At 53.5% G+C, this 27,493-nt stretch overlaps 1 protein-coding gene across 1 annotated transcript; it reads left to right on the plus strand.

The window, feature by feature from the left end:
* Positions 1–8,131: 8,131 nt before the first annotated feature.
* LOC133357011 (F-box/LRR-repeat protein 4-like) lies at positions 8,132–26,592 on the plus strand. The gene is made up of 10 exons (XM_061574752.1): positions 8,132–8,170; positions 14,071–14,346; positions 15,530–15,841; positions 17,256–17,817; positions 19,304–19,548; positions 20,428–20,698; positions 22,411–22,482; positions 23,385–23,519; positions 25,322–25,499; positions 26,390–26,592. The coding sequence occupies exons 2-10, from the start codon at positions 14,102–14,104 to the stop codon at positions 26,590–26,592; spliced, it is 2,223 nt and encodes a 740-aa protein (XP_061430736.1). The 5' UTR covers positions 8,132–8,170; positions 14,071–14,101.
* Positions 26,593–27,493: the final 901 nt, after the last annotated feature.

The following is a 27,493-nucleotide window of genomic DNA, read 5'->3' on the forward strand; positions in this document are numbered from 1 at the left end:
TGCGTTTTTTCTTAACCAACCGTGTCTGTCGCAATCTAAGTGTTGTATTTATACAAGTAGGAACAACAGTTCCACACTGCCCACCAGGGATTATGTGTCTGTCGTGCATAGCCCCTCCCAAACATGTAGTACGCTCCCGGATTGGTTGAAGTGCGTCACGTGACCGCGAGCTTTCTGTCGTGCACGAATGCGCTGTCCAACCAAGTCCCTACCTGCCCACTCCGAAGGAACGTGTTATAGAGAGAGCGCCCTTCACCCGAGGCGCTTGACACGGCTTACAAAGCGGTGAGCCAGAGTGTAATGATGGAGTTGACGGGGGCATTGCTACAAGGGTTGGGGAAAGAGTGACGGCGAGAGAGGGGTCCTTTGGGATCGCGAAAGGGGACGGGAGGGACGGGAAGGAGTGGAGGGGCGAGGGGAGGCACGCGGAAGGGATTCGACGATGGTGAAGAGGTGAGGATTTAAGAGAGGAATGGAAGGAGGTTAAGGAGGGGTACTTAATGTACTTGGGCAGTGTTAGGTCTGTGGTGCAGTGTTGAGTCTATGGGCAGTGTTAATCTATGGTGCAGTGTTAAGTCTTTGGTGCAGTGTTGAGTCTACGGTGCAGTGTTGAGTGGGCAATGGTGTTGAGTCTATGGGCAGTGTTGAGTCTGGTGCAGTATTGAGTCTGTGGGCAGTGTTGAGTCTATGGGCAGTGTTGAGTCTGGTGCAGTATTGAGTCTGTGGGCAGTGTTGAGTCTATGGGCAGTGTTGAGTCTACGGTGCAGTGTTGAGTGGGCAATGGTGTTGAGTCTATGGGCAGTGTTGAGTCTACGGTGCAGTGTTGAGTGGGCAATGGTGTTGAGTCTATGGGCGGTGTTGAGTCTGGTGCAGTATTGAGTCTGTGGGCAGTATTGAGTCTATGGTGAGCATTGCGCCTATGGGCAGTGTTGCTCAATATACAGGGGAAGTTGATTCCAGTGGAGATGTGCAAGGAGGGAGGACCGAACACGGGGACTGGGCACAGGGAGACACAGAGACAGAGAGGCAGAGGGACAGAGAGAGAGAGAGACTGAGACAGAAAGACAGAGGGACTTTTGACTTTTAAAGCAACTTTTATTGCCGCAAGCAGCAACAGCACTGGAGGCGATTCCGATACGAAATATACAGTCACCAGAAAACAAATAAACTATAAATCCATGCACTGTGGGCTAAATGCGCCACGCACAACACGAAAGAAAAGTCACGTGGCGGTGGTGGTCATCGCGCACGCCACGGTGACGAGCGAGCGCTTCAGAAGGTGAACACCACGAGGGTGCCGTCCACGCTGGTGCAGAGAGGGGCTTTTCGGGCTCCCCAGCGTTTGAAGAAGACACTCCTCACATCACCGGCATGTGTGTGGTACATGGCGTGCTCCAGCCGGATTCGTGCCTTGAGCAGGCCTCTGAACACTGGAAGCAGCACAGAGCAGCCGTCAGTGTCACCTTGCAGCATCTTTTTCCTCGTTCTGTACACCGCCATCTTCGCCTGAGCACAGAGAGCGACTGAGAGACAGACAGAGAGAGAGGGACAGAGAGAGACAGACAGCGAGAGAAGACTGGGAACGAAGAGGACGAGAGGGGACATGGAAGGAGATGAAGAGAGGCGAGGTGAGGGTAAGAAGGCCACGGAGAGATTTAAGAACTAACCACCGTCCATAGTGGAGTGGAGGGGGGCGGGGGGGCTCCCCACTGTGTGGAGGGACCGAGAGAAAGAGGGTGGGGGGGGGGGGGGGCATGGAAGGAGATGAGAGGCGCGTGGCCACGTGTCCAGGAATCCATTTTGCGAGCGTTGCAGACTTTTGAAGAGGGCTAAGAGCTTTAGACCAGAGGTCGCAACCGGGTACCCGATACCCGTACCCTACCCAATACCCGGCTACCCGTACCCGGCCAGGTACGGGTACCCGTTTGCGACCTTGGTGCGGCCGCGTACGGGTACAGGTAGACCGTGAGTCACTGGTGAGTCACCGTTTGTCACTCATTTCGGGTAGGGTACGGGTCGGGAATCAAAACCCGTTTGCGACGTCTGCTTTAGACTACGAAGCTCGACGCTGTGGTGGGCGTCGAGGGGGGGGGGGGGTAGATGTTGGGGTCGTGCTCATTACACACGAAGCGCTCGCTACAAATGAACCACGATGATTTTGCTGATCTGGTAAAGGAGCATAAACCATCACCACGCCAACTCCCGGGCATTCTGGCAGCAGTGGCTATCGAACAATGGCGGTGGTCACCGATCATCGCGCGGCGCTTTCGAAAGCGCTTCTGCGGCCGTCTGGAATGCTCTTCCTTACCGATATTACGACGTTGTGGAGCTATGCACTGTTAAACAATCATCTAGATTGACACTTTCATTTCTCCACAATTGCTTGTTGTGGTGTTTAGTTGTCCTTCCCAGCACGGTTGGCTACGTACGGTGCGAAAGAAGTTCAACATGTGTAATGAATTGGGACTGCAAATGTATCACTTCTTATAGCAAGTTGATTGTATTATTGGTTCTTTCGGTAAAGTCACGTAGAAGGGAAGTAATAACATAATAAAAATAAAACATAATAAAATAATTCTCACGACGTTTCGGCCACAACGCAAGCAGCCGTCCTCAGGTGAAGACCAGGTCTGTCGAGGAGACAGCGTCTGAATGAAACACCACCACGCTTGGAGCGTCTATTTAAGCTGTCAGGAAAGCTTAAAATCGAAATTTAAGTTGATTGTCCTCCCTAGCAACGTCCAGTGGCCACCACCAGCCAACTCCAATCCCATGGTGAAAAGCACAATAGGCGTTTTACCCCCCTCTGGCAATCAAACAGGAGTTGTGTTAAGATGTTCAAACACCCAATAGATGATGCACGGTTTGCAATGCATCAAGGCACGGCATTAACCGCCAAAACATTAAAACAAATATTATATAGTATCAGAGCATTCTCTTTGGCTATTTCGCTAAAGTCACGCAGGTATAAAATAACAAATTAAATCACGACGTTTCGGGCGCAACACAAGCGTCCGTCATCAGGTGGGACAACCACAGCAAGAAACAATTGCTGAAGTGGGCAAAATGGCTGCTGCAACAAGAGGCTATATAAATATGCAAAATTCCTCTTGATATGCAAATTATTTTGTCAAGGCGCTCTTCCCCCTCCAACCCAGCTTAAATATACGCTGCCAAGCCTGGTGGTGTTCATTCAGACGCTGTCTTTCCGACAGACCTGTTCTTCACCTGAGGACGGCTGCTTGCGTTGTGGCCGAAACGTCGTGAAAATAATTTAATTATGTTTTATTTTTATTATTTTATTATTTCCCTTCTACGTGACTTTACCGAAAGAACCAAGAAGATGAATCCCTGCATCACGAAAGCTTTAAATCGAAATTTAAGAGGCTATATAAGTAAGAGACGGGGGGCGAAGCCAGGGTGGAGCGATAGAGAGGAGGGTGTAGATTAGGGGGAGTGGGGTGCTGCAAGTACAACACAATGCCGGGGCTGGGAAGTAAGCGTGGCTGGGGGTAGGAGGCTGAAGAAAACTGGTGATGCGGATATGAAGGAAACTATAACGCAGTTTAGGTTTTACCTGGTTAATAACATCCTTAATATCAGAGCATGTTTTCTTATTGTTCATACTTTGATAACGGACGGTCATCGACTTACGAACACAATTCGTTCTTGAGACCCGTCGTAAGTCGAACTGTTCGTAAGTCGGAAAACAGTAATTTACTGTGTTTAAATGCCCACACAGGTACACACAAGCACTCACTCCCAGCATGAGGCAGACTCATTTACATCTCGCGGAGTATCGCTGAGCTGAACAAAAAATTGTCCCGCGGATCAATTAGCAAGGTGAGAGATTTCGCATTTTAAGTCGATTTAAAAAACAACAAATCTTTCATGGAAGCTGGTTCGTAAGTGCGGGTGTTCGTATGTGTGTGTGTTCGTAAGTGTGGGTGTTCGTAAGTGTGGGTGGTGTTCGTAAGTGTGGGTTGTTTGTAAGTCCGGGTGTTGTTCGTAAGTGTGGGTTGTTTGTAAGTGGGGGTGTTGTTCGTAAGTGTGGGTTGTTTGTAAGTGTGGGTTGTTTGTAAGTGTGGGTTGTTTGTAAGTGTGGGTGTTCGTAAATACGGGTGGTGTTCGAAAGTCGGGTTGTTTGTAAGTGCGGATTGTTCATAAGTGCGGGTTGTTCTTAAGTGCGAGTTGTGTTCGTAAGTGCGGATTGTTCATAAGTGCGGGTGTGCGTAAGTGCTTGTGTTTGTCCGTACGGATTGTTCGTAAGTGCGGGTGTTTGTAAGTGTGGGTGGTGTGCGTAAGTGCGGGTTCATAAGTGAGGGTGCTCGTCAGTGGGGGTTGTTCGTAAGTGAGGGTGTTCGTAAGGCGGGGACTGCCTGGACTGGCAAACAAAGGTCCCGTCATACCACTCCCCTGCCTTCCCTCTCCCCAGGGCCCCCTCCTCCCTTTTCATCCTCCTCGTCCCCCTCTATCATCTCCGCACATCCCCTTCGAACCCGGTGGTTTTTCTTCTTAACCTGGGGTGGTGTTCGTAAGTTAAGGTGGTGTTCGTAAGTTAAGGTGGTGTTCGTAAGTGCGGGTGTTGTTCGTAAGTGGACATGGCCAGATTTTTGTTTAGAAGGTAAATAATCGAAACACAAATTAAGCACGTTTCATCAAACCCTATTCATGCACGTTAAACATTCGTAAACGATTCAGAACCAAGGTTGCAGTAAAGGGTAATTAACACAGGGCTTAACCAATCCCTCTGGATGGCTTAGTCAACGGTGACCCCGCTTTGCCTCTTTCAAATCTCCCTGCCATCTCTCTCAAACCATTCAACCAAATCACCATCGACGCGAGCCACATCATCACCATCGCATCTCTCCTCGATGCAGTAGCGACCTCTTGTGGAGGTTGCGATATCCACCTCATTCACCCCACCACCTTGTCCGATACAAAAGAGATCGCACGTCGTTGAAGCTATCACACTGGTCAACAACAAAAACAACATTTTTTTCTGGCCTGGACTTTTGCAGCTGTTCTAGACTAATTTCAGGGTGCTGATTCCAAATCTGATCTCAGATTTGCTCTATCACATCTCATTTTTATGCTATCGGCATACCCCATTTTCATTGATTTTACCCGAAATTAACTGTCACTTATGATTGCAAGTTGTTGCGAGTCAGTGACTGCTTTAGTGTTAAATATGGTGCTGTATTTTTAGGATAGTGTGTTTAAAATATCATTTTATGTAGATATCCACATTTATTTAATATTTTTCTTCTGCAGTTTTTATTGAAAATGAAATATTTGATATCTCAAAAACCTGATGTGATAGACAAAAAATGATGCCAGATTTGGAATCGGCACCCCAAAATTACCTTAAAACCGTTGGAATACCTTATGCCAGAAAAAGTGTGTTGACCAGTGTTATAATTATTGGTGATGGCCTGCCAGGAGTGGGGCCTTACACCTCGTAATATACAACACACAATAGTTTAGTTGCTACATCATAGGACCTCCTTTGCCAGTTCCAAAATATGATTAAAGGTTTTCCCCTTTTTTCTGGCAACAAAACAGTTGTGTTGAGATGTTAAAACACCAAACTGAAACCTTTTACAATGAATCATGTCTGTATTGACCAAAATTCTTGTGGTCAGATTGCAAACAAAAAACATACTCTAATAACACTGGTCAACACACTTTTTCTGGCATAAGGTATTCCAACGGTTTCAAGGTAATTTTGGGTGCTGATTCCAAATCTGGCATCAGTTTTTGTCTATCACATCAGGTTTTTGAGATATCAAATATTGCATTTTCAATAAAAACTGCAGAAGAAAAATATTAAATAAATGTGTATATCTACATAAAATGATATTATAAACACACTATCCTAAAAATACAGCACCATATTTTAACACTAAAGCAGTCACTGACTCGCAACAACTTGCAATCCTAAGTGACAGAGTTTATTTCGGGTAAAATCCATGAAAATGGGGTATGCCGATAGCGTAAAAATGAGATGTGATAGAGCAAATCTGAGATCAGATTTGGAATCAGCACCCTGAAATTAGTCTAGAACAGCTGCAAAAGTCCAGGCCAGAATTGTTTTTTTTTGTTGACAAGTGTAATCGGTCACATCAAGAAAAAAACTGCAGAAGTCAGCAGTTTGTTCTTGCTGTGGTTGTCCCATCTGATGACGATTGCTTGTGTTGCGATCGAAACGTCGTGCTCGATTATTTTTCTACCTACGTGACTTTACCGAAAGAACCAAAGACTATGGATTCCTGCAGTCACGAAAGCTTCAAATCAAGATTATACTCTGATAATCTATGCATTGTCTCTAAAACTGATTGGGCCACACCAGAGACAGCTTTCTTTTGAGCCTCGTCTCAAAACGGTGTTCGTCCAAAAGACGTAGACCAATCAGTTTCAATGACAATGCATATTATCAGAGTATAATAAAAGGGGTTTTCTCCTTTTTTCTGGCAACAAACTGAAACCTATTTACAAGGATTCATGTCTTCCATGACCACAATACTTGCAGTCTTGTGGCGTCATCTGGTCGATCACCAGTTGGGTCGAGGCTCAAAAGAAAGCTGTCTCTGGTGTGGACCAATCAGTTTCAAGGACAATGCATATTTTTTTCACCTGAGGACGGCTGCTTGTGTTGTGGCCGAAACGTCGTGAGAATTTTATTTTATTATGTTTTATTTTTATAATTTTATTATTTCCCTTCTACGTCACTTTACCGAAAGAACCAAGAAGACAATACATTTATTATTAGAGTATGTTTTTTGTTTGCATTTTGACTGCAAGTATTGTGGTTAATGCAGACATGAATCCTCGTAAAAAGGTTTCAGTTTTGTTGCCAGACAAAAGGGGGGAAACCCTATTATTATATTTTGGTACTGGCAAAGGAGGTCTAATGATGATGATGATATTATCAGAGTATTTTCGTTTGTTTGCATTCTGACCACAAGCATTGTGGTTAACGCAGACGTGATTCCTTCTAAAAGGTTTCTGTTTCGTGTTTTAACATCTCAACATGTATAAAGGTGTCAGTTTTTGTACCAGTTGAAAGGGTAAAAACCTACTACTATATTTTGCCACTGGTAAAGGAGGTCTCATAGTGTAAATGCTTACCCCGAGCTCTCAATACTCTGATAGTTCGCTGTCTTTAAGTTGAACGCCTTTAGGCGTCATCTGGTCCAATACCAATGGGGACTAGGCTCTAAGAAAAGCTGTCTCGGGTGTGGACCAATCAACTTCAAGGGTAGTGCATATCATTATCAGAGTTGTTTATTTTTGTTTGCATTTTGACTGCTTGTGTTGTGGTTATTGCAAACATGATGCCTTGTATAAAGGTGTCAGTTTTTGTACCAGTCGAAAGGGTAAAAACCTACTACTATCTCAACACCTGTTTTGTTGCCAGAAAAAAGGGGAAAAAATATTTTCATAATCGTTTCGTGTTGTCACGTTCTCACCCCGTGCCCCCACTGGACGTATCTGTGAAAAATAAGAGCTTCATAGCTCTTCGGATTCCTACTGCACTCTACAGGTTCTGATCAAATCGCGTTTGTCAGCCGCACCACTCGCCGTAGTTCCGTGTTTACACCCTTCGGTGACGTCACCCCGGTTGTGTCACCACGTCGGTGACGTCATCCTGCTCCGCAGTGCCATCATCATGACGCGCAGGCGTCGTTGGCGTCATCACGTACGGCTCTACGTCATCACGTACGGCTCTACGTCGTGACGTCACGACGCACAGGCCGGCCACCAGCAAAGCGCGTCCGCACAACACGCTGTACGCGTGACGTAAGCGCTGCTCCCTTGAGCCCGTTGGTGCACGGTGACATCACACAGGTTTCTTTTAAATGACGTCACTAAACACGTTCCCGGATGTCAACGTAACACGACGCTTCCCGTGACGTCGTAACGCGTATTCGCGGGACGCGATGACGTCACTGCGCACGTGTGCGTTTCCCCACGCTCGCGGCTGACGTCATGGCGTGTGTTTACACGCTCGCGGTGACGTCACCACTTCATGGCGTGTGTTTACACACTCGTGGCTGACGTCATGTCGTGTGTTTACACGCTCGCGGTGACGTCATGTCGTGTGTTTACACTCTCGCGGTGACGTCACCCCGCAGTCAACGCAGGGGGAAGGCCTCAAGTCGACCGTGTGAGTAGTTCGTGGTGTTCGCGAGCGAAAGTTGAACTCGGACGCCAACTCGCCGATACATGTCTTGTTGTTTCTACCCTCGTGATGGTGACTTTGTAGGATGAACGTTGAAGTTTATTAGGGGGCACGGGATGACCAATAAGGTCTAAATTGGTCTGCAATAAGGTAATTGCACAGTCACCAGCTGTTGGCATCGCGAGACGTACAGTAGTTAGCGCGTTGCCACGGTTACCATTGTTACCATGGGTCGTAGAGACGGGGCTGGTCGATGTTGTGAGGCTCATTTGCATCATCAGCAGCATCAGCAGCTTGCGCATTGTGAGCTGCTGCTGCTGCCCCAGTAGCCGTCTGGAACTCTCAGCCACTGCACATTCGCAAGCAGCATGCAAGGTCCACCACCACCACACTCACCTGTACCCACACTTACCCGTCAAAGCCCTCACCTGCACAGACCCTCACCTGTCAGGATCTAGCTGGGATAGCTGGGCTAATCAATGAGTGAGTGTCTGGGCTAATCAATGAGTGAGTGGCTGGGCTAATCAATGAGTGAGTGGCTGGGCTATTCAATGAGTGAGTTGCTGGGGTAGTCAATGAGTGAGTGGCTGGGCTAATCAATGAGTGAGTGGCTGGGCTAATCAATGAGTGAGTGGCTGGGCTAATCAATGAGTGAGTGGCTGGGGTAGGCAATGAGTGAGTGGCTGGGCTAATCAATGAGTGAGTGGCTGGGGTAGTCAATGAGTGAGTGGCTGGGCTAATCAATGAGTGAGTGGCTGGGGTAGTCAATGAGTGAGTGGCTGGATTAATCAATGAGTGAGTGGCTGGGCTAATCAATGAGTGAGTGGCTGGGGTAGTCGATGAGTGAGTGGCTGGGCTAATCAATGAGTGAGTGGCTGGGCTAATCAATGAGTGAGTGGCTGGGGTAGTCAATGAGTGAGTGGCTGGATTAATCAATGAGTGAGTGGCTGGGCTAATCAATGAGTGGCTGGGCTAATCAATGAGTGAGTGGCTGGGGTAATCAATGAGTGAGTGGCTGGGGTAGTCAATGAGTGAGTGGCTGGGCTAATCAATGAGTGAGTGGCTGGGCTAATCAATGAGTGAGTGGCTGGGGTAGTCAATGAGTGAGTGGCTGGGGTAGTCAATGAGTGAGTGGCTGGGCTAATCAATGAGTGAGTGGCTGGGCTAATCAATGAGTGAGTGGCCGGGCTAATCAATGAGTGAGTGGCTGGGCTAATCAATGAGTGAGTGGCTGGGCTAATCAATGAGTGAGTGGCTGGGCTAATCAATGAGTGAGTGGCTGGGCTAATCAATGAGTGAGTGGCTGGGCTATTCAATGAGTGAGTGGCTGGGCTAATCAATGAGTGAGTGGCTGGGCTAATCAATGAGTGAGTGGCTGGGCTAATCAATGAGTGAGTGGCTGGGCTAATCAATGAGTGAATGGCTGGGCTATTCAATGAGTGAGTGGCTGGGCTAATCAATGAGTGAGTGGCTGGGCTAATCAATGAGTGAGTGGCTGGGCTAATCAATGAGTGAGTGGCTGGGCTAATCAATGAGTGAATGGCTGGGCTAATCAATGAGTGAGTGGCTGGGCTAATCAATGAGTGAGTGGCTGGGCTAATCAATGAGCGAGTGGCTGGGCTAATCAATGAGTGAGTGGCTGGGCTAATCAATGAGTGAGTGGCTGGGGTAGTCAATGCGTGACTGGCTGGGCTAATCAATGAGTGAGTGGCTGGGGTAATCAATGAGTGAGTGGCTGGGCTAATCAATGAGCTAGTGGCTGGGCTAATCAATGAGTGGCTGGGCTAATCAATGAGTGAGTGGCTGGGGTAGTCAATGAGTGAGTGGCTGGGCTAATCAATGAGCTAGTGGCTGGGCTAGTCAATGAGTGAGTGGCTGGGCTAATCAATGAGTGAGTGGCTGGGCTAATCAATGAGAGAGTGGCTGGGATAATCAATGAGCGAGTGGCTGGGCTAATCAATGAGTGAGTGGCTGGGATAATCAATGAGTGAGTGGCTGGGATAATCAATGAGTGAGTGGCTGGGATAATCAATGAGTGAGTGGCTGGGATAATCAATGAGCGAGTGGCTGGGCTAATCAATGAGTGTGTGGCTGGGATAATCAATGAGCGAGTGGCTGGGCTAAGCAATGAGTGAGTGGCTGGGCTAATCAATGAGTGAGTGGCTGGGCTAATCGATGAGTTAGTGGCTGGGCTAATCAATGAGTGGGTGGCTGGGCTAATCAATGAGTGAGTGGCTGGGCTAAGCAATGAGTGAGTGGCTGGGCTAATCAATGAGTGAGTGGCTGGGATAATCAATGAGTGAGTGGCTGGGATAATCAACGAGTGAGTGGCTGGGATAATCAATGAGTGAGTGGCTGGGATAATCAATGAGCGAGTGGCTGGGCTAATCAATGAGTGAGTGGCTGGGATAATCAATGAGCGAGTGGCTGGGCTAATCAATGAGTGAGTGGCTGGGCTAATCAATGAGTGAGTGGCTGGGCTAATCAATGAGCTAGTGGCTGGGCTAATCAATGAGTGGGTGGCTGGGCTAATCAATGAGTGAGTGGCTGGGCTAATCAATGAGTGAGTGGCTGGGCTAATCAATGAGCTAGTGGCTGGGCTAATCGATGAGTGAGTGGCTGGGCTAATCAATGAGTGAGTGGCTGGGCTAGTCAATGAGTGAGTGGCTGGGCTAATCAATGAGCTAGTGGCTGGGCTAATCGATGAGTGAGTGGCTGGGCTAATCAATGAGTGAGTGGCTGGGCTAATCAATGAGTGAGTGGCTGGGCTAATCAATGAGTGAGTGGCTGGGCTAATCAATGAGTGGGTGGCTGGGCTAATCAATGAGTGAGTGGCTGGGCTAATCAATGAGTGAGTGGCTGGGCTAATCAATGAGCTAGTGGCTGGGCTAATCAATGAGCTAGTGGCTGGGCTAATCAATGAGTGAGTGGTTGGGCTAATCGATGAGTGAGTGGCTGGGCTAATCAATGAGTGAGTGGCTGGGCTAATCAATGAGTGAGTGGCTGGGCTAATCAATGAGTGAGTGGCTGGGCTAATCAATGAGTGAGTGGCTGGGCTAATCAATGAGTGAGTGGCTGGGCTAATCAATGAGTGAGTGGCTGGGTTAATCAATGAGTGAGTGGCGGGGCTAATCAATGAGTGAGTGGCTGGGCTAATCAATGAGTGAGTGGCTGGGCTAATCAATGAGTGAGTGGCTGGGTTAATCAATGAGTGAGTGGCTGGGCTAATCAATGAGCTAGTGGCTGGGCTAATCAATGAGTGAGTGGCTGGGCTAATCAATGAGCTAGTGGCTGGGCTAATCGATGAGTGAGTGGCTGGACTATTCAATGAGTGAGTGGCTGGGCTAGTCAATGAGTGAGTGGCTGGGCGAATCAATGAGCTAGTGGCTGGGCTAATCGATGAGTGAGTGGCTGGGCTCATCAATGAGTGAGTGGCTGGGCTAATCAATGAGTGAGTGGCTGGGCTAATCAATGAGTGAGTGGCTGGGCTAATCGATGAGTGAGTGGCTGGGCTAATCAATGAGTGAGTGGCTGGGCTAATCAATGAGCTAGTGGCTGGGCTAATCAATGAGTGAGTGGCTGGGCTAATCAATGAGTGAGTGGCTGGGCTAATCAATGAGTGGCTGGGGTAGTCAATGAGTGAGTGGCTGGGCTAATCAATGAGTGAGTGGCTGGGCTAGTCAATGAGCTAGTGGCTGGGCTAGTCAATGAGCGAGTGGCTGGGCTAATCAATGAGCGAGTGACTGGGCTAGTCAATGAGCGAGTGGCTGGGCTAATCAATGAGCGAGTGGCTGGGCTAATCAATGAGTGAGTGGCTGGGCTAATCAATGAGCGAGTGGCTGGGCTAATCAATGAGTGAGTGGCTGGGCTAATCAATGAGCGAGTGGCTGGGCTAATCAATGAGTGAGTGGCTGGGCTAGTCAATGAGCTAGTGGCTGGGCTAGTCAATGAGCGAGTGGCTGGGCTAATCAATGAGCGAGTGGCTGGGCTAATCAATGAGCGAGTGGCTGGGCTAGTCAATGAGCGAGTGGCTGGGCTAGTCAATGAGCTAGTGGCTGGGCTAGTCAATGAGTGAGTGGCTGGGCTAATCAATGAGCGAGTGGCTGGGCTAATCAATGAGTGAGTGGCTGGGCTAATCAATGAGCGAGTGGCTGGGCTAATCAATGAGTGAGTGGCTGGGCTAATCAATGAGCGAGTGGCTGGGCTAATCAATGAGTGAGTGGCTGGGCTAGTCAATGAACTAGTGGCTGGGCTAGTCAATGAGCGAGTGGCTGGGCTAATCAATGAGCGAGTGGCTGGGCTAATCAATGAGTGAGTGGCTGGGCTAGTCAATGAGTGAGTGGCTGGGCTAATCAATGAGCGAGTGGCTGGGCTAGTCAATGAGCTAGTGGCTGGGCTAATCAATGAGTGAGTGGCTGGGCTAATCAATGAGCGAGTGGCTGGGCTAGTCAATGAGCGAGTGGCTGGGCTAATCAATGAGTGAGTGGCTGGGCTAATCAATGAGCGAGTGGCTGGGCTAGTCAATGAGCTAGTGGCTGGGCTAGTCAATGAGCGAGTGGCTGGGCTAGTCAATGAGCTAGTGGCTGGGCTAGTCAATGAGCTAGTGGCTGGGCTAGTCAATGAGTGAGTGGCTGGGCTAATCAATGAGTGGGTGGCTGGGCTAATCAATGAGTGAGTGGCTGGGCTAATCAATGAGTGAGTGGCTGGGCTAATCAATGAGCGAGTGGCTGGGCTAATCAATGAGTGAGTGGCTGGGCTAATCAATGAGCTAGTGGCTGGGCTAATCAATGAGTGAGTGGCTGGGCTAATCAATAAGCTAGTGGCTGGGCTAGTCAATGAGTGAGTGGCTGGGCTAATCAATGAGTGAGTGGCTGGGCTAATCAATGAGCTAGTAGCTGCGCTAGTCAATGAGTGAGTGGCTGGGCTAATCAATGAGTGAGTGGCTGGGCTAATCAATGAGCTAGTGGCTGGGCTAATCAATGAGTGAGTGGCTGGGCTAGTCAATGAGTGAGTGGCTGGGCTAGTCAATGAGCTAGTGGCTGGGCTAGTCAATGAGCTAGTGGCTGGGCTAATCAATGAGTGGGTGGCTGGGCTAATCAATGAGTGAGTGGCTGGGCTAGTCAATGAGTGAGTGGCTGGGCTAATCAATGAGTGGGTGGCTGGGCTAATCAATTAGTGAGTGGCTGGGCTAATCAATGAGTGAGTGGCTGGGCTAATCAATGAGCGAGTGGCTGGGCTAATCAATGAGTGAGTGGCTGGGCTAATCAATGAGCTAGTGGCTGGGCTAGTCAATGAGTGAGTGGCTGGGCTAATCAATGAGTGAGTGGCTGGGCTAGTCAATGAGTGAGTGGCTGGGCTAATCAATGAGTGAGTGGCTGGGCTAATCAATGAGCGAGTGACTGGGCTAGTCAATGAGTGAGTGGCTGGGCTAGTCAATGAGCTAGTGGCTGGGCTAATCAATGAGTGAGTGGCTGTGCTAATCAATGAATGAGTGCCTGGGCTAATCAATGAGCTAGTGGCTGGGCTAATCAATGAGTGAGTGGCTGGGCTAATCAATGAGTGAGTGGCTGGGCTAATCAATGAGTGAGTGGCTGGGCTAATCAATGAGTGAGTGGCTGGGATAATCAATGAGTGAGTGGCTGGGCTAATCAATGAGTGAGTGGCTGGCCTAATCAATAAGTGAGTGGCTGGGCTAATCAGTGAGTGAGTGGCTGGGCTAATCAATGAGCGAGTGGCTGGCCTAATCAATAAGTGAGTGGCTGGGCTAATCAATGAGTGAGTGGCTGGCCTAATCAATAAGTGAGTGGCTGGGCTAATCAATGAATGAGTGGCTGGGCTAATCGACGAGTGTTGGATCATTGCGGATTGGTGTGCCTGCACCACAGGGCTGGCCCGTTTCCTCCTCCCCTGCACCTCATGCTGACGGTCCTGACCGCCGTGTACTACACCTGCCTACGGCACCTGCCCTTCGCCCACTCTCAACCACCGGCCTTCGATGCCGGCGCCGGCCACAGTGGCGCTGCTGACGATGGTGGAGGAGGGCGAGGAGGCGATGATGTCGCCGTTGATGTCTCATTGTCGGAAGAGGAGACGGACGCTCTCCCCGGGGCGGAGTCGAACCTGGTCTTCAGTCAGTACGCCTCGCAGGTGGTCGACTTCAGGTGCGTGAGTGTGTGCGTGAGTGTGTGCGTGTGTGAGTGCGTGAGTGTGTGAGTGTGTGTGAGTGAGTGTGTGTGTGAGTTGCGTGAGTGTGTGTGTGAGTGCGTGAGTGTGTGAGTGTGTGTGTGAGTGCGTGAGTGCGTGTGTGTGTGTGTGAGTGCGCGAGTGTGTGTGTGCGAGTGCGTGAGTGTGTGAGTGTGTGTGTGCGTGATTGTGTGAGTGCGTGAGTGCGCGAGTGTGTGTGTGTGTGCGTGAGTGCGTGCGAGAGTGTGTGCGTGCGTGCGTGGTGAGTGGTGGCGTAGCGGTTAACCCGGCGATCCGATCTCGATTCCCGCTCGCGGCCAACATTAGCGATGAGTTTCTTAATCGGTGCAGGGGCTCCCCAAGGTCGACTCAGCCACAAATGAGTACCTGGTGCGGTGTGTAAACATCACCACTGGGGAGACAAAGGCGGCCGGGCGCGGTGCTGGCCACCCACCCCCTTGTGTGCCGTGTCGGCCTTCATAGGTGCTGCTCGCTAACAGCACTTGCCCCAACAGTCTGTTAAGGCTACACGGGGGATCTTTGTGTGCACATGGGACTGGACCAGAGCTGGGCTGTAGTCCGATCACTTAAGCAATCGATTGCTCTCCCGATTACACTGGTCAACAAAAAAAAACATGTTTTTCTGGCCTGGACTTTTGCAGCTGTTCTAGACTAATTTCAGGGTGCTGATTCCAAATCTGATCTCAGATTTGCTCTATCACATCTCATTTTTATGCTATCGGCATACCCCATTTTCATTCATTTTACCCGAAATTAACTCCGTCACTTATGATTGCAAGTTGTTGCGAGTCAGTGACTGCTTTAGTGTTAAAATATGGTGCTGTATTTTTAGGATAGTGTGTTTATAATATCATTTTATGTAGATATCCACATTTATTTAATATCTTTCTTCTGCAGTTATTGAAAATGCAATATTTGATATCTCAAAAACCTGATGTGATAGACAATTTGGAATCGGCACCCCAAAATTACATTAAAACCGTTGGAATACCTTGTGCCAGAAAAAAGTGTGTTAACCAGCATTATCGCTTCGATCATCCGGTCAATCGACAATCACCTTGAAAGTCTTCGCCCTCTACCCCCCCCCCACCCGGCTACGCCCCCCCACCCCGTCCCCACACTGCACCGGGGTGGCCCCAGCTCGCAGTACGGCTCGGAGGGCAGCCTCTCCTACACCATGGGGAACCTGGCGGGGCCGCCCAGCGTCTTCCCGGCGCACGGCGACGTGACGCAGGCGGCCGTGCCGCGCACCTACGGCCGCTGGTGGCAGCGGGGGGCGGCCCCGCCGGCGCGCGCCCCGCCGGCGTTCCGCGCCCGCGACTTTGTGGAGGTGGCGTTCGCTCGCGCCGTGCGCCCGAGCTCCGTCGGCGTGCTGGAGGTGTACAACCCCGGCACCGTTGTCCGCATCCTCGCCAGGGAGAGCGGCGCCGGGGCCGACGGGAAGGGGCCGCGGTGAGAGCTGCTGCTGCTGGCGGTGGTGGTGACGGTGGTGGTGGTGGTGGTATGGTGGTGGTGGTGACGGTGGTGGTGGCGGTAGCGGTGACGATGGTGGTGGTGGTGGTGCTGCTGATGGTGGTGATGGTGGCGGTGGTGGCGGCGGTGGTGGTGACGATGGTGGTGGTGGTGGTGGTGACGGTGGTGGTGGTGGTGGCGGTGGCGGTGGTGGTGATGGTGGTGGTGGTGGTGGCGGTGGTGGTGACGATGGTGGTGGTGGTGGTGACGGTGGTGGTGGTGGTGGCGGTGGTGGTGGTGGTGGTGGCGGTGGTGGTGGTGGTGGTGGCGGTGATGGTGGCGGTGGTGTTGCTTGTGGGGGTGATGGTGGTGGTAATGGTGGCGGTGGTGGTGGTGGCGGTGGTGCTAGTGGCGGTGGTGGTGACAATGGTGGTGGTGCTGCTGGTGGTGGTGACGGTGGTGGTAATGGTGGCGGTGACAGTGGTAGTAATGGTGGTGGTGGTGGCGGTGGTGGTGCTAGTGGCGGTGGTGGTGACGATGGTGGTGATAGTGGCGGTGGTGCTGCTGCTGGTGGTGACGGTGGTGGTAATGGTGGCGGTGGTGGTAAGTATGTTGAACTTCTTTCGCACCGTACGTAGCCCACCGTGATAATCAGAGGCAGTGGTTGTGGTGGCGCTGATCGCGATGGCAGTGCTTGTGGTGCTGGTGTGAGGAGCGGTGGTGCAGCGGTTAGCGCGGTGCGCCATGAATTCAGTGACCCGAGTTAAAATCCCGCTCATCACGGCCAACATCGGTGGCGATTATCTGAACCGGTCCCCTAGGTCGACTCAGCCTCAAATCAGGCGGCCGATCGTGGTGCTGGCCACTTAACACCTTGTGTGCTGGTCTGAATTGGTGCTTCTAACAGCACTTGCCCCAGCAGTCTGTTGTGAAACACATTGAAGCTGTGGTGAGAGGTGATGGTGGTGTGTGAATGGGGCGAGGTTTTGGGGAGTGGTGGTAGCGGCCGGGCATGCCAAACCTCGGCAGGTAGCAGAAGTGGAACAGCTGAATAGTACACAAATGCTTCCCCGTGTCTCTTCACATCCTCCTGACATCTCATTTCACGTCTCCCCACGTCTCCCCATGTCACCCCGCGTCTTCCCATGTCTCCCTGCGTCTCCCCATGTCACCCCGCGTCTCCCCATGTCACCCCGCGTCTCCCCATGTCACCCCGCGTCTCCCCGTGTCTCCTAGCGTCTCCCCGTGTCTTTCCACATCTCCCCGCATCACCCCACGTCTCCCGACATCTCATCGCACGACTACCCACATCTCCCTGCATCACCCCGCGTCTCCCGACATCTCATCTCACGTCTCCTCACATCTTCCCCCGGCCCCTCCCCCCGCCCCTCACCCCTGCCCCCCACCCCCCCAGCTGGGCGACGCTGTGGTCGGGCCCCCCCAAGCTGCTGGGAGCGAACCGGTCGCGGGAGTTTTGCCCGCGGATCCGCCGGCCGGGTTTTGCGACAGAGCTGCTGCGCCTGGAGCTGGACTGCTCGCTGTGCGACTACTACACCGAGCTGGACGCCGTGGTGCTGCGCGGCACCGCTGCCGCCACCACCACCACCGCCGCCACCGGCCCCCCGTACCGACCGGTGGGGCGCGCCGAGGAGCGCGCCGGCCGTGGGCGAGGAGGGAGCGACGGTGACGACGCCGAGGCCGATGACGACGACGATGCCGATGACGATGATGATGTTGATGATGACGACGACGACTATGACGACGATGGCGATGACGACGACGACGACGATGATGGTGGTGACATCAACGGCGATCATGAGGATGACGGTGATGGTGGTGGTGGCGGCGATGGTGGTGGTGGCGGCGATGGTGGATGCGGAGGAGATGGGTGGAAGGTCAACGAAAAGATGCCTCAGGCCACCAGGAGCTCGGAGGCTGGCAGCGGGAATGGCTACTTTGACTTGCTGCCATACGAGGTGAGGGGACAGCGACCTCACTCACAAAGACAATGATCCCCCATATAACCTTAGACTGTCGGGGCAAGTGCTGTTTGAGAGCACCTATGAAGGCCGGCAGGGCACACGAGGGGGTGGGTGGTCAGCACCACCACGCCAGTGGCGATGTTTACACACCGCACCCGGTACTCATTCGAGGTCGAGTCGACCTAGAGGAGGTCCAGGACCGGTTGAGATAATCGTCACTGGTGTCGGCCGTGAGCGGGAATTGAACTTGGCTGGCCGGGTTCATTGTGCAATGCGCTAACCGCTGCACCGCTGCTCCGCACTACACTCACCTACGCATTCACACGCTTCTAATTCACTCTTACCACTCACTCACGCATGCTCACACACACACCATCACCCACCCACCCCATCACTCATTAACTCACTCACACACTCACCAACTCACTAGCCCACCAACCCACTCATCCACCATCACACCCACTCAATCACCCAACTACAACCCATACCCCCACCCAATCACTGGCCCATCTACTCACCCATGCACTCACCTACTCATGCACCCACCCACCCACCCACTCCCACACCCACCCACTCACCCGATAATCTACCCACTCTCCCACCCACTCACTCTGCCACCCACCCACTAACTTACCCACCCAGCCATCTACTCTCGCACCCACCCACTCTCCCACCCACTCTCCCACCCACTCACTCTCCCACCTACTCAATCAATTTCCCACTCTCCCACCTACCCACTCACTTTCCCACCCACCCACCCACTCTCCCACCCACCCACTCTACCACCCACCCAGTCACTCTTCCACCCACCTACCCACCCACCTCCTAACTCTCCCACCCACTCACTTTGCCACTCTCCCACCCACTCTCCCACCCACCCACTCTCCCACCCACCCACCCACTCACTCTCCCATCCACCCACCCACTCACTTTTCCACCTACCTACCCACCCACCCACTCACTCTCCCACCCACCCACTCTTCCACCCACCTACCCACCCACCTCCTCACTCTCCCACCCACTCACTTTGCCACTCTCCCACCCACTCTCCCACCCACCCACTCTCCCACCCACCCACCCACTCACTCTCCCATCCACCCACCCACTCACTTTTCCACCTACCTACCCACCCACCCACTCACTCTCCCACCCACCCACTCTTCCACCCACCTACCCACCCACCTCCTCACTCTCCCACCCACTCACTTTGCCACTCTCCCACCCACTCTCCCACCCACCCACTCTCCCACCCACCCACCCACTCACTCTCCCATCCACCCACCCACTCACTTTTCCACCTACCTACCCACCCACCCACTCACTCTCCCACCCACCCACTCTTCCACCCACCTACCCACCCACCTCCTCACTCTCCCACCCACTCACTTTGCCACTTTCCCACCCACCCACTCTCCCACCCACCCACTCACTCTCTAAAACTCTCCCGCTCACCTGCCCCCCCACCCCCCCACCCGCACAGCTGATCCAGCTGATCCTGTCCCACGTGCCGCTGCGGGACCTGTGCCGCCTGTGCCGCACGTGCCGCCTGCTGCGGGCGCACGCCGAGGACCCGGCGCAGTACCAGCGCCTCGACCTGCGCCCCTACTGGCCCAGCGTGGGCGACGCGCAGCTGCAGGCGCTGGCGCCGCGCTGCACTCACACGCAGGCCCTGGGCCTCTCCTGGGCCGGGGGGCGCGGCCTCGTCACTGTCGGGGGGTTCGTGCGGTGAGGCCAACGCCCCCCCCCCTCCCCAGTCCTCACCCCCCCCCCCCAATCACCACCCCCCCACCCCTCCCACCTCCCCCTCTCAGCGGCGCGGGCACCGGCGACAGGGAGACAGAGCGAGTGATGGAGTGTCAAGAGTGGGTGAGTGGGTTAGAGAGTGGGTGGGTGAGTGAATCGGGAGTGGGTGAGTGGGTTAGAGAGTGGGTGGGTTAGAGAGTGGGTGGGCGAGTGGGTTAGAGAGTGGGTGGGTGAGTGAATCGAGTGTGGGTGAGTGGGTTAAAGAGTGGGTGGGTGAGTGGGTTAGAGAGTGGGTGGGTGAGTGAATAGAGAGTGGGCGAGTGGGTTAGAGAGTGGGTGGGTGAGTGAATCGAGAGTGGGTGAGTGGGTTAAAGAGTGGGTGGGTGAGTGGGTTAGAGAGTGGGTGGGTGAGTGAATAGAGAGTGGGTGAGTGGGTTAGAGAGTGGGTGGGTGAGTGAATAGAGAGTGGGTTAGAGGGTGAGTGGGTGAGTGGGTTAAGAGAGTGGGTGGGTGAGTGGGTTAGAGAGTGGGTGGGTGAGTGGGTTAGAGAGTGGGTGGGTGAGTGGGTTAGAGAGTGGGTGGGTGAGTAGGTTAGAGAGTGGGTGGGTGAGTGGGTTAGAGAGTGGGTGGGTGAGTGGGTTAGAGAGTGGGTGGGTGAGTGAATCGAGTGTGGGTGAGTGGGTTAAAGAGTGGGTGGGTGAGTGGGTTAGAGAGTGGGTGGGTGAGTGGGTTAGAGAGTGGGTGGGTTATGATCTTTATCTTTGTGTATCTGTTGTGTGGTGCCTACCCCCCCCCACCGCCCCTCTGCCCCCCCAACCCCCCTCTGCCCCCCCCGTCCCCCCGCCCCCCCTCCCCCCACAGCTTCCTGGAGGGCTGCGGGCGGGGGCTGTTGCGGCTGGAGCTGTCGTGCTGCGAGTTTGTGACGGAGGAGAGCGTGGGCGCCATCGCGCGCTGCTGCCCGGCGCTGCGGGCGCTCGACCTCTCCTGCTGCCGTGACACCGCCGCCGCCACCACCGCCGCCGGTGCTGCCGGTGTCGCCGGTGCCGGCACGCCGCAGCCGGCGTCGACCTTCCGTCCCCTCGCCTCGCTGCACGAACTGCGCCACCTCAACCTCTACCGCACCGGCGTGGACGTACGTGCGTGTCTGTGTGTGTACACGTGTGTGTGTGTACACGTGTGTGTGTACACATGCGTGTTAGAAACATTTAGGCTGGCCTGCCTACGATCCATCCTGGGTTTAACAGCACTTGCCCCGACAGTCTGTTACAGGCTACATGGGGGATCTTTGTGCATGTGTGTCATCAGCATCACCATCATGGTCATCATCATCATCGTCATGATAGGAATCTTAATCATCATTTTGATGAACACCTACCTGTCAATGCCTACCTTATTACAGACCAATTCAGACTTTATTGTTCGCTTATAAATCTCAACGTTCATCCTGCAAAGTCCCATCACAAGCGACAAACGCAAACAGACAGACAAACATTATTTTATCTTGCCCGTATTGAAACGGCTGTACGCCGTATGGACCTGAAAACTCGATTTCCCTGTGCAAGAATACGTGTAAACCTTATGGGTTTACGGGTTTACACACGTATGTAAGCATCATCTTACTTGGCGTGATAGTCTTGAACACCGCGTTTGGTAACAAACCACGGAACAACGGTCGCCCCGTCCTGGCGGACGTGACCCATGCGCAGCGCCGGCGCTGCACATGCAGCTTGCGTCGTCCGGGGGCAGCTTGCCCCGTCCGGGGGCAGCTGCCACTGGGCGGTGCACTAAGCCGGACTGCAGCAGGGCAGTGGAAGAATTCCGCCACCGTGGCCAGGAGATGTTTTCAGTTTCAGCGTTCAATACCCAACGCGCGTTGTGAAAATACGAGCTTTATAGGAGAACGGATTGCGCCTGATGCCGTGCGAGGTGTAAACATCGTCGCTGGGGGAGACGGGGTCTAAGGGCGTTGTGATGCTGCCCACCCCACCCCACCCCCACCGTGTGCCGTGTGCCGTGCGCCGTGTGCCGTGTGCCGTGTGCCGTGCGCCGTGTGCCGTGTGCCGTGTGCCGTTCCAGCTGTGAAAAAGAGCTTTCTGGCTCGTCAGATTCCTCTGGAGTCAAATTAGTATTCTGATATTCTAAATTCTGATCGCAGCTCTCTAACGCCACTTGTCCCGAACAGCCCTGTAAAGGGTACACGGGGAAATCTTTGTCTCGTGTACGACATCATCGTCGTGATAATTGGTTTTTTACCCTTCTATCTGGCAACTAAACTGACACCTTTTTTTACAAGGAGTCATGTTTGCATAGACCACAATACCTGCAGGTGTCAGTTTTGTTGCCAGATAGAAGGGTAAAAAACCAATGATCTTATTTTTTACTGGCAAATGAGGTCCAATGGTGTAAATGCTTACCCCGAGCTCTCATACTCTGATGGTGCATTGTCTTTGAGTTGTGCGCCTTTTGGCGTCATCTGGTCCAACACCAATGGAGACTAGGCTCTAAGAAAAGCTGTCTCGGATGTGGACCAATCAATTTCAAGGACAGTGCATATATTATCAGAGTTATGTTTTTTTATGTTTTTTGTTTGCATTATGGCTGCAGGTATTGTGGTCTATGCTAACATGACTCCTTGTAAAAAAGGTGTCAGCAGTAGCATCTGCAGCGTCATCATCGTTGATGACGCTGCAGATGCTACTGCTGATGACGATGATGACGACGACGATGATGATGATGCTGCTGCTGCTGAAGCTACCGCTGATGCTGCTGCTGAAAGAGTTGGTGCTGTAGCTGACCTCGTCGGTTGTGTGCGGCTGGCGGCTGTGTGAACCGACGTCGCCGCAGGAGGAGGTGCTGTCGGAGATCATCGGCGCCTGCCCACAGCTCCAGACCCTGAACATCGGCAGCTGCGTCCAGGTACGGCGCCACGCACACCGCACGGGGCACCACCACAGATGGTGGCGCCACGTACACCGCACACCGCACCGCCACCGGCACCTGATGGTGAAGGTGGTGCTGGTGTTGTTGATGATGACGACGGTGATTGTGGTGACGATGAAGTGTAGGCGGAGTGTGGTGACGATGGAGATGATGAAGCTCATGGTGGTGGTGGTGACGATGTTGATAATGGCGGTGACGATGGTGGTGATGATGACGATGATAATGGTGGTGGTGACGATGTTGATAATGGCGGTGACGATGGTGATGATGATGACGCTGATGATGGTGGTGGTGACGATGTTGATGATGACAGTGGCGGTGGCGATGGTGCTGATGATGAAGCTCATGGTGGTGACGATGTTGATAATGGCGGTGGCGATGGTGGTGGTGATAACGCTGAAGATGGTGGTGGTGACGATGTTGATGGTGACAATGGCAGTGGCGATGGTGGTGGTGGTGATAACGCTGAAGATGGTGGTGGTGACGATGTTGATGGCGGCACCGGCGGCGGTGGTGGCGGCGGCGGTGTCGCGGCAGCACGAGAGGTCGAGCGCCCGCAGCGCCGGGCAGCAGCGCGCGATGGCGCCCACGCTCTCCTCCGTCACAAACTCGCAGCACGACAGCTCCAGCCGCAACAGCCCCCGCCCATAGCCCTCCAGGAAGCTGTGGGGGGCGGGGGGCGGGGGGACGGGGGGGGGCAGAGGGGGGGTGGGGGGGGCAGAGGGGCGGTGGGGGGGGCACCACACAACAGATACACAAAGATAAAGATGATAATCCACCCACTCTCTAACCCACTCACCCACGACGATGGTGACGAGGTGGAGAGCGGTGATGATGATGATGGTGGTGACGATGGTGACGATGGTGACGAGGTGCAGGTGGAGAGCGGTGACGACGTGCTGGTCGCTCTGGCGCGCTCCTGCCCGCACCTGGAGGCGTTGGACGCGTGGAGGCTGCACGGAGTGACGCACGTTGGTCTCGTGGAACTCGTCGTGTCCTGCACTCACCTACAGGTACCACACTCACCTACAGGTACCGCACTCACCTACAGGTCCCGCACTCACCTACAGGTACCACACTCACCTACAGGTCCCGCACTCACCTACAGCCACCGCACTCACCTACAGCCACCGCACTCACCTACAGCCACCGCACTCACCTACAGCCACCGCACTCACCTACAGCCACCGCACTCACCTACAGCCACCGCACTCACTGGCACTGTACGTACTCAGCGCGCTAATCGGAGGTGCTCGGGAAGAAACAACAAATGAAACACAACAACCAGCAGCTCTAAATAAAATTAGTTTGTCAGTCTCGATCAGGGGCGGGGAACGTCCGGATCCTTGGGACATTCTGTCTACAGGAAAGCCACCCACACAGATTCCTACCTGAAACCTGATTCCCACCACCACCCATCTCAAAATAATTCTCTCATCAAAACGCTATACCACAGAGCCCATGGCATTTCTGACCAACACCACCTGGCCAGTGAATTAAGACATGTACATCGGGCCCTCAGGATGAACGGATACTCTGACCGCACCATCCGCCAAGCTGTTTCTCCCACCATACAGAAACAGCCACTTGAAACTCCGATCAAAACTATCACGTTGCCATACATAGCAGGCGTGACCAAAAAGATCTCCAAAATTCTAAACAAACATAAGATTCAAGTCCGATTCAGTACAGTACATAAAATCCGTGGTCTAATTCCATCTGTGAAAGATGTCATTCCTGACTTACAATACCCTGGAGTCTACAAACTGAGTTGCAGTTGTGATGATTGCTACATTGGAGAAACGAAACGTCATATCTCTGATCGTGTCCGCCAACACAAGTCAGATCTGAAGCACGGCAAAACTGATTCTTCTGCCGTTGCCGATCATTGCTACAACGCTGTGGGCTCTCATAAAATTGTCTTTTCCGAGACCAAGGTGCTCTGCAAACCTCCTGGCTACCATCAAAGGTTTGTACACGAGGCCATCCAAATATACAAACACAGACATAATTTCAATTGTGATGATGGGTACAAACTTAGTAATCATGCAAAAAAGATTTAACTACACATATTTGGAGCATTCCTGGCAGCAATTTCAGCCGCACCACCTCTAAATAACAATAGGCTCAGTCAACCATTCTACACAACAAAGACTCATTTCCTGGTAGCGATTTCAGCCGCACCACATCTACATAACAATAGGCTCAGTCAACCATTCTACACAACAAAGACTCATTTCCTGGCAGCGATTTCAGCCACATCACCTCTACATAACAAAAGGCTCAGTCCCATTTACACGCACCTTTACATCATCCGCACCTAGTTTACACAACAAAGGCTCATTGCTAACAGCGTGCTTCAGCCGCACCGAACCTCACAAAAATAATATCCAGGGCCTACCTTGGCTCCTCCCACCCTCAACCAGTATATATACAAGGACTGTTTTCTTGGAATATCTCTTACTTGATACAGCAGTCGTGCCTGTGACGGTCCCACCTGAAGACGGAAGGAAGCTTGTGTTGCCTTCGAAACGTCGTGATTTTAATTTTATTTTTATTTTACTTTTATTAATTTAAATTTTTTACCGACGTGACTTGTTTTGTACCGTACGTAGCCAACCACTAAAACACAACAAGCATTTCGAAAGAAATTAGTTCGCCAATCTAGATGATGATTTAAAAGTGGCTTAGCTCCGAGTGACGACAGAGCGTTCCAGACGGCCGCAGGAGCGCGGTGACCACCGCCTTCGTCCGACGGTCGGCCAAAAAGCCGCCGCTGCTACGAGGATGACCGGCGCTGGCGCCTGCCTTGCAGGAGCTCGACCTGGGCTGGTGCTCGGGCCTGCAGAGCGGCACCGGCGTGTTCCAGCTGCTGGCGCGCAGCCTGCCGGCGCTGCGCCGCCTCTACCTCACCGCCAACCGCACGGTGGGCGACCACGACCTGGCGGCGCTGGCGCGGCACTGCCCACGCCTCCAGCAGCTCGACATCCTGGGTGAGCTGGGCGGGCTGGGCGGGCTGGGCGGGCTGGGAGGGCTGGGAGGGCTGGGCGAGGCGGCGCCGCTGCTCGCGGACGGCGCTCGGGCCGGGGGGGGGCGTCTGTTAGAAGGCTACACGGGGGTGCGGGTGTGTGTGCGTGTAGGTGTGTGTGTGTGTGTGCGTGCGTGGCTGTGTATGTGTGTGTAGGTGTGTGTGTCTGTGTGTGTAGGTGTTTGTGTGTGTAGGTGTGTGTGTGTGCATGCGTGGCTGTGTGTGTGTGTAGGTGTGTGTGTGTCTGTGTGTGTAGGTGTTTGTGTGTGTAGGTGTGTGTGTGCGTGTGTGCGTGCGTGGCTGTGTGTGTGTGTGGGGTGGGGAGCGGTAGTGTAGCGGTTAGCACGCTGCGCTACGAACCCGGCGACACGGGTTCGATTCCCGCTCACGGCCAACATCAGTGACGATTATCAGAACCGGCCCTGGGCCTCCCCTAGGTTGACTCGGCCTCAAATGAGTACCTGGTGGGGTGTGTAAACATCGCCACTGGGGAGACAAAGGCGGCCGGGCGTGGTGCCGGCAACCCACCCCCTCGTGTGCCGTGCACACACACACACACACACGTACACACACGTACACACACGTGGGCGACGGTGTTAGTGAGTGGCGGGGCAGCGGTTAGCGCCCTGCGCTCGCCCCCATGGCGCCCTGCTGAGGCTACGCGGGGGGTGGTGCGTGTGGCGGCGGCGCGTGCGTGTGCAGGCACGCGCATGTGAGCGCCAGCGCGCTCTGGGAGCTGCTGTGGAGCTGCCGCTGACTCCTGCGCCTGCTGGACGTGTCGTTCTGCTCGCGCGTCGACGCTCGCCTCGTCGGGGAGCTCCGCGCACGCTACCCGGCCGTGGCCATCAAGCGCAGCGACTGCCAACGCAACCTGCCCGCCCGCCGGCACCGTCTGCCCGCTCGCCGGCACCGTCTTGCCAATCGCCGGCGCAATCTGCCCGCCCACTAGTGCCGTCGACACGCCCGCGCTGCCGCTCGCCTGCCTGCTCGCTTGCGTCATCGCCCGCTCGCTCGCCCCGTCGCTAACGCTGCCGCTCGCCCGCCTGCCCAGTCGCTAGCGCCGCCGCCCGCTCGCTCACCTGTTCGCTTGCCTATTTGCTAGCGCTACCACTCGCTCGCCCGCTCGCTCACCCGCCCACCCGCTCGCTCGCCCACCCGCTCGCTCGCCCACCCGCTCGCTCGCCCCTTCTCTAACGCCGCCCGCTCGCCCGCCTGCCCAGTCGCTAGCGCCGCCGCCCGCTCGCTCGCCTGTTTGCTCGCCTGTTTGTGAGCGCTACCACTCGCTCGCCTGCCCGCTCGCTTGCACCATTACTTGCTCGCTCACCCCTTTGCTAGTTCTGCCACTCGCCCGCCCGCCCGCTCACCAGCGCCGTCGCCCGTTGGCTCGCTCGTTCGCTTGCGCCATCACACGCTCGCCCGCAAGCGCCCTCACCCGCTAAGACCATCACCGCTTGCCCACTGGTTCGCTCGTGCCATTACCTGCCTGTGAGCGCCGTCAGCTACCCGCCCACGCGTCCCACCCACCAACAAATGTGCACAAGCAAGGCTGACGGACCAAGCAAGCAATCAAAAACACTCGCCCGCTGACTGTGATGATGTGTGGAGGCTCCTGGACTCTGTGGCTTTGTGTGGCGTTGTTATTTAATTTCACGGTTGTGCGTTAAATCTTTCCGCGTTGCTCATGCTGCTGCTACGTTGCGTCCGATGCCTTACGTCAACGTTGACCCCCTTCCCCCCCATCGGAATCCGATGAGCTATGAAGCTCTTTTTCGCAAATATCCAGTCGGGGCACGGGGTAAGAACGTTACAACAACAAACGTAACACAAACACGATAGTAGTGCAGAGTACCGTAAAGGTAAACAAATCACACAACACACGAATAAATTTCGATTTAAAGCTTTCGTGACTGCAGGGATTCATCTTCTTGGTTCTTTCGGTAAAGTCACGTAGAAGGCAAA

This window comes from Lethenteron reissneri, chromosome 56 (assembly GCF_015708825.2).
Source record: "Lethenteron reissneri isolate LAM-NWPU_2019-01 chromosome 56, ASM1570882v1, whole genome shotgun sequence".
Taxonomy (NCBI): Eukaryota; Metazoa; Chordata; class Hyperoartia; order Petromyzontiformes; family Petromyzontidae; genus Lethenteron; species Lethenteron reissneri.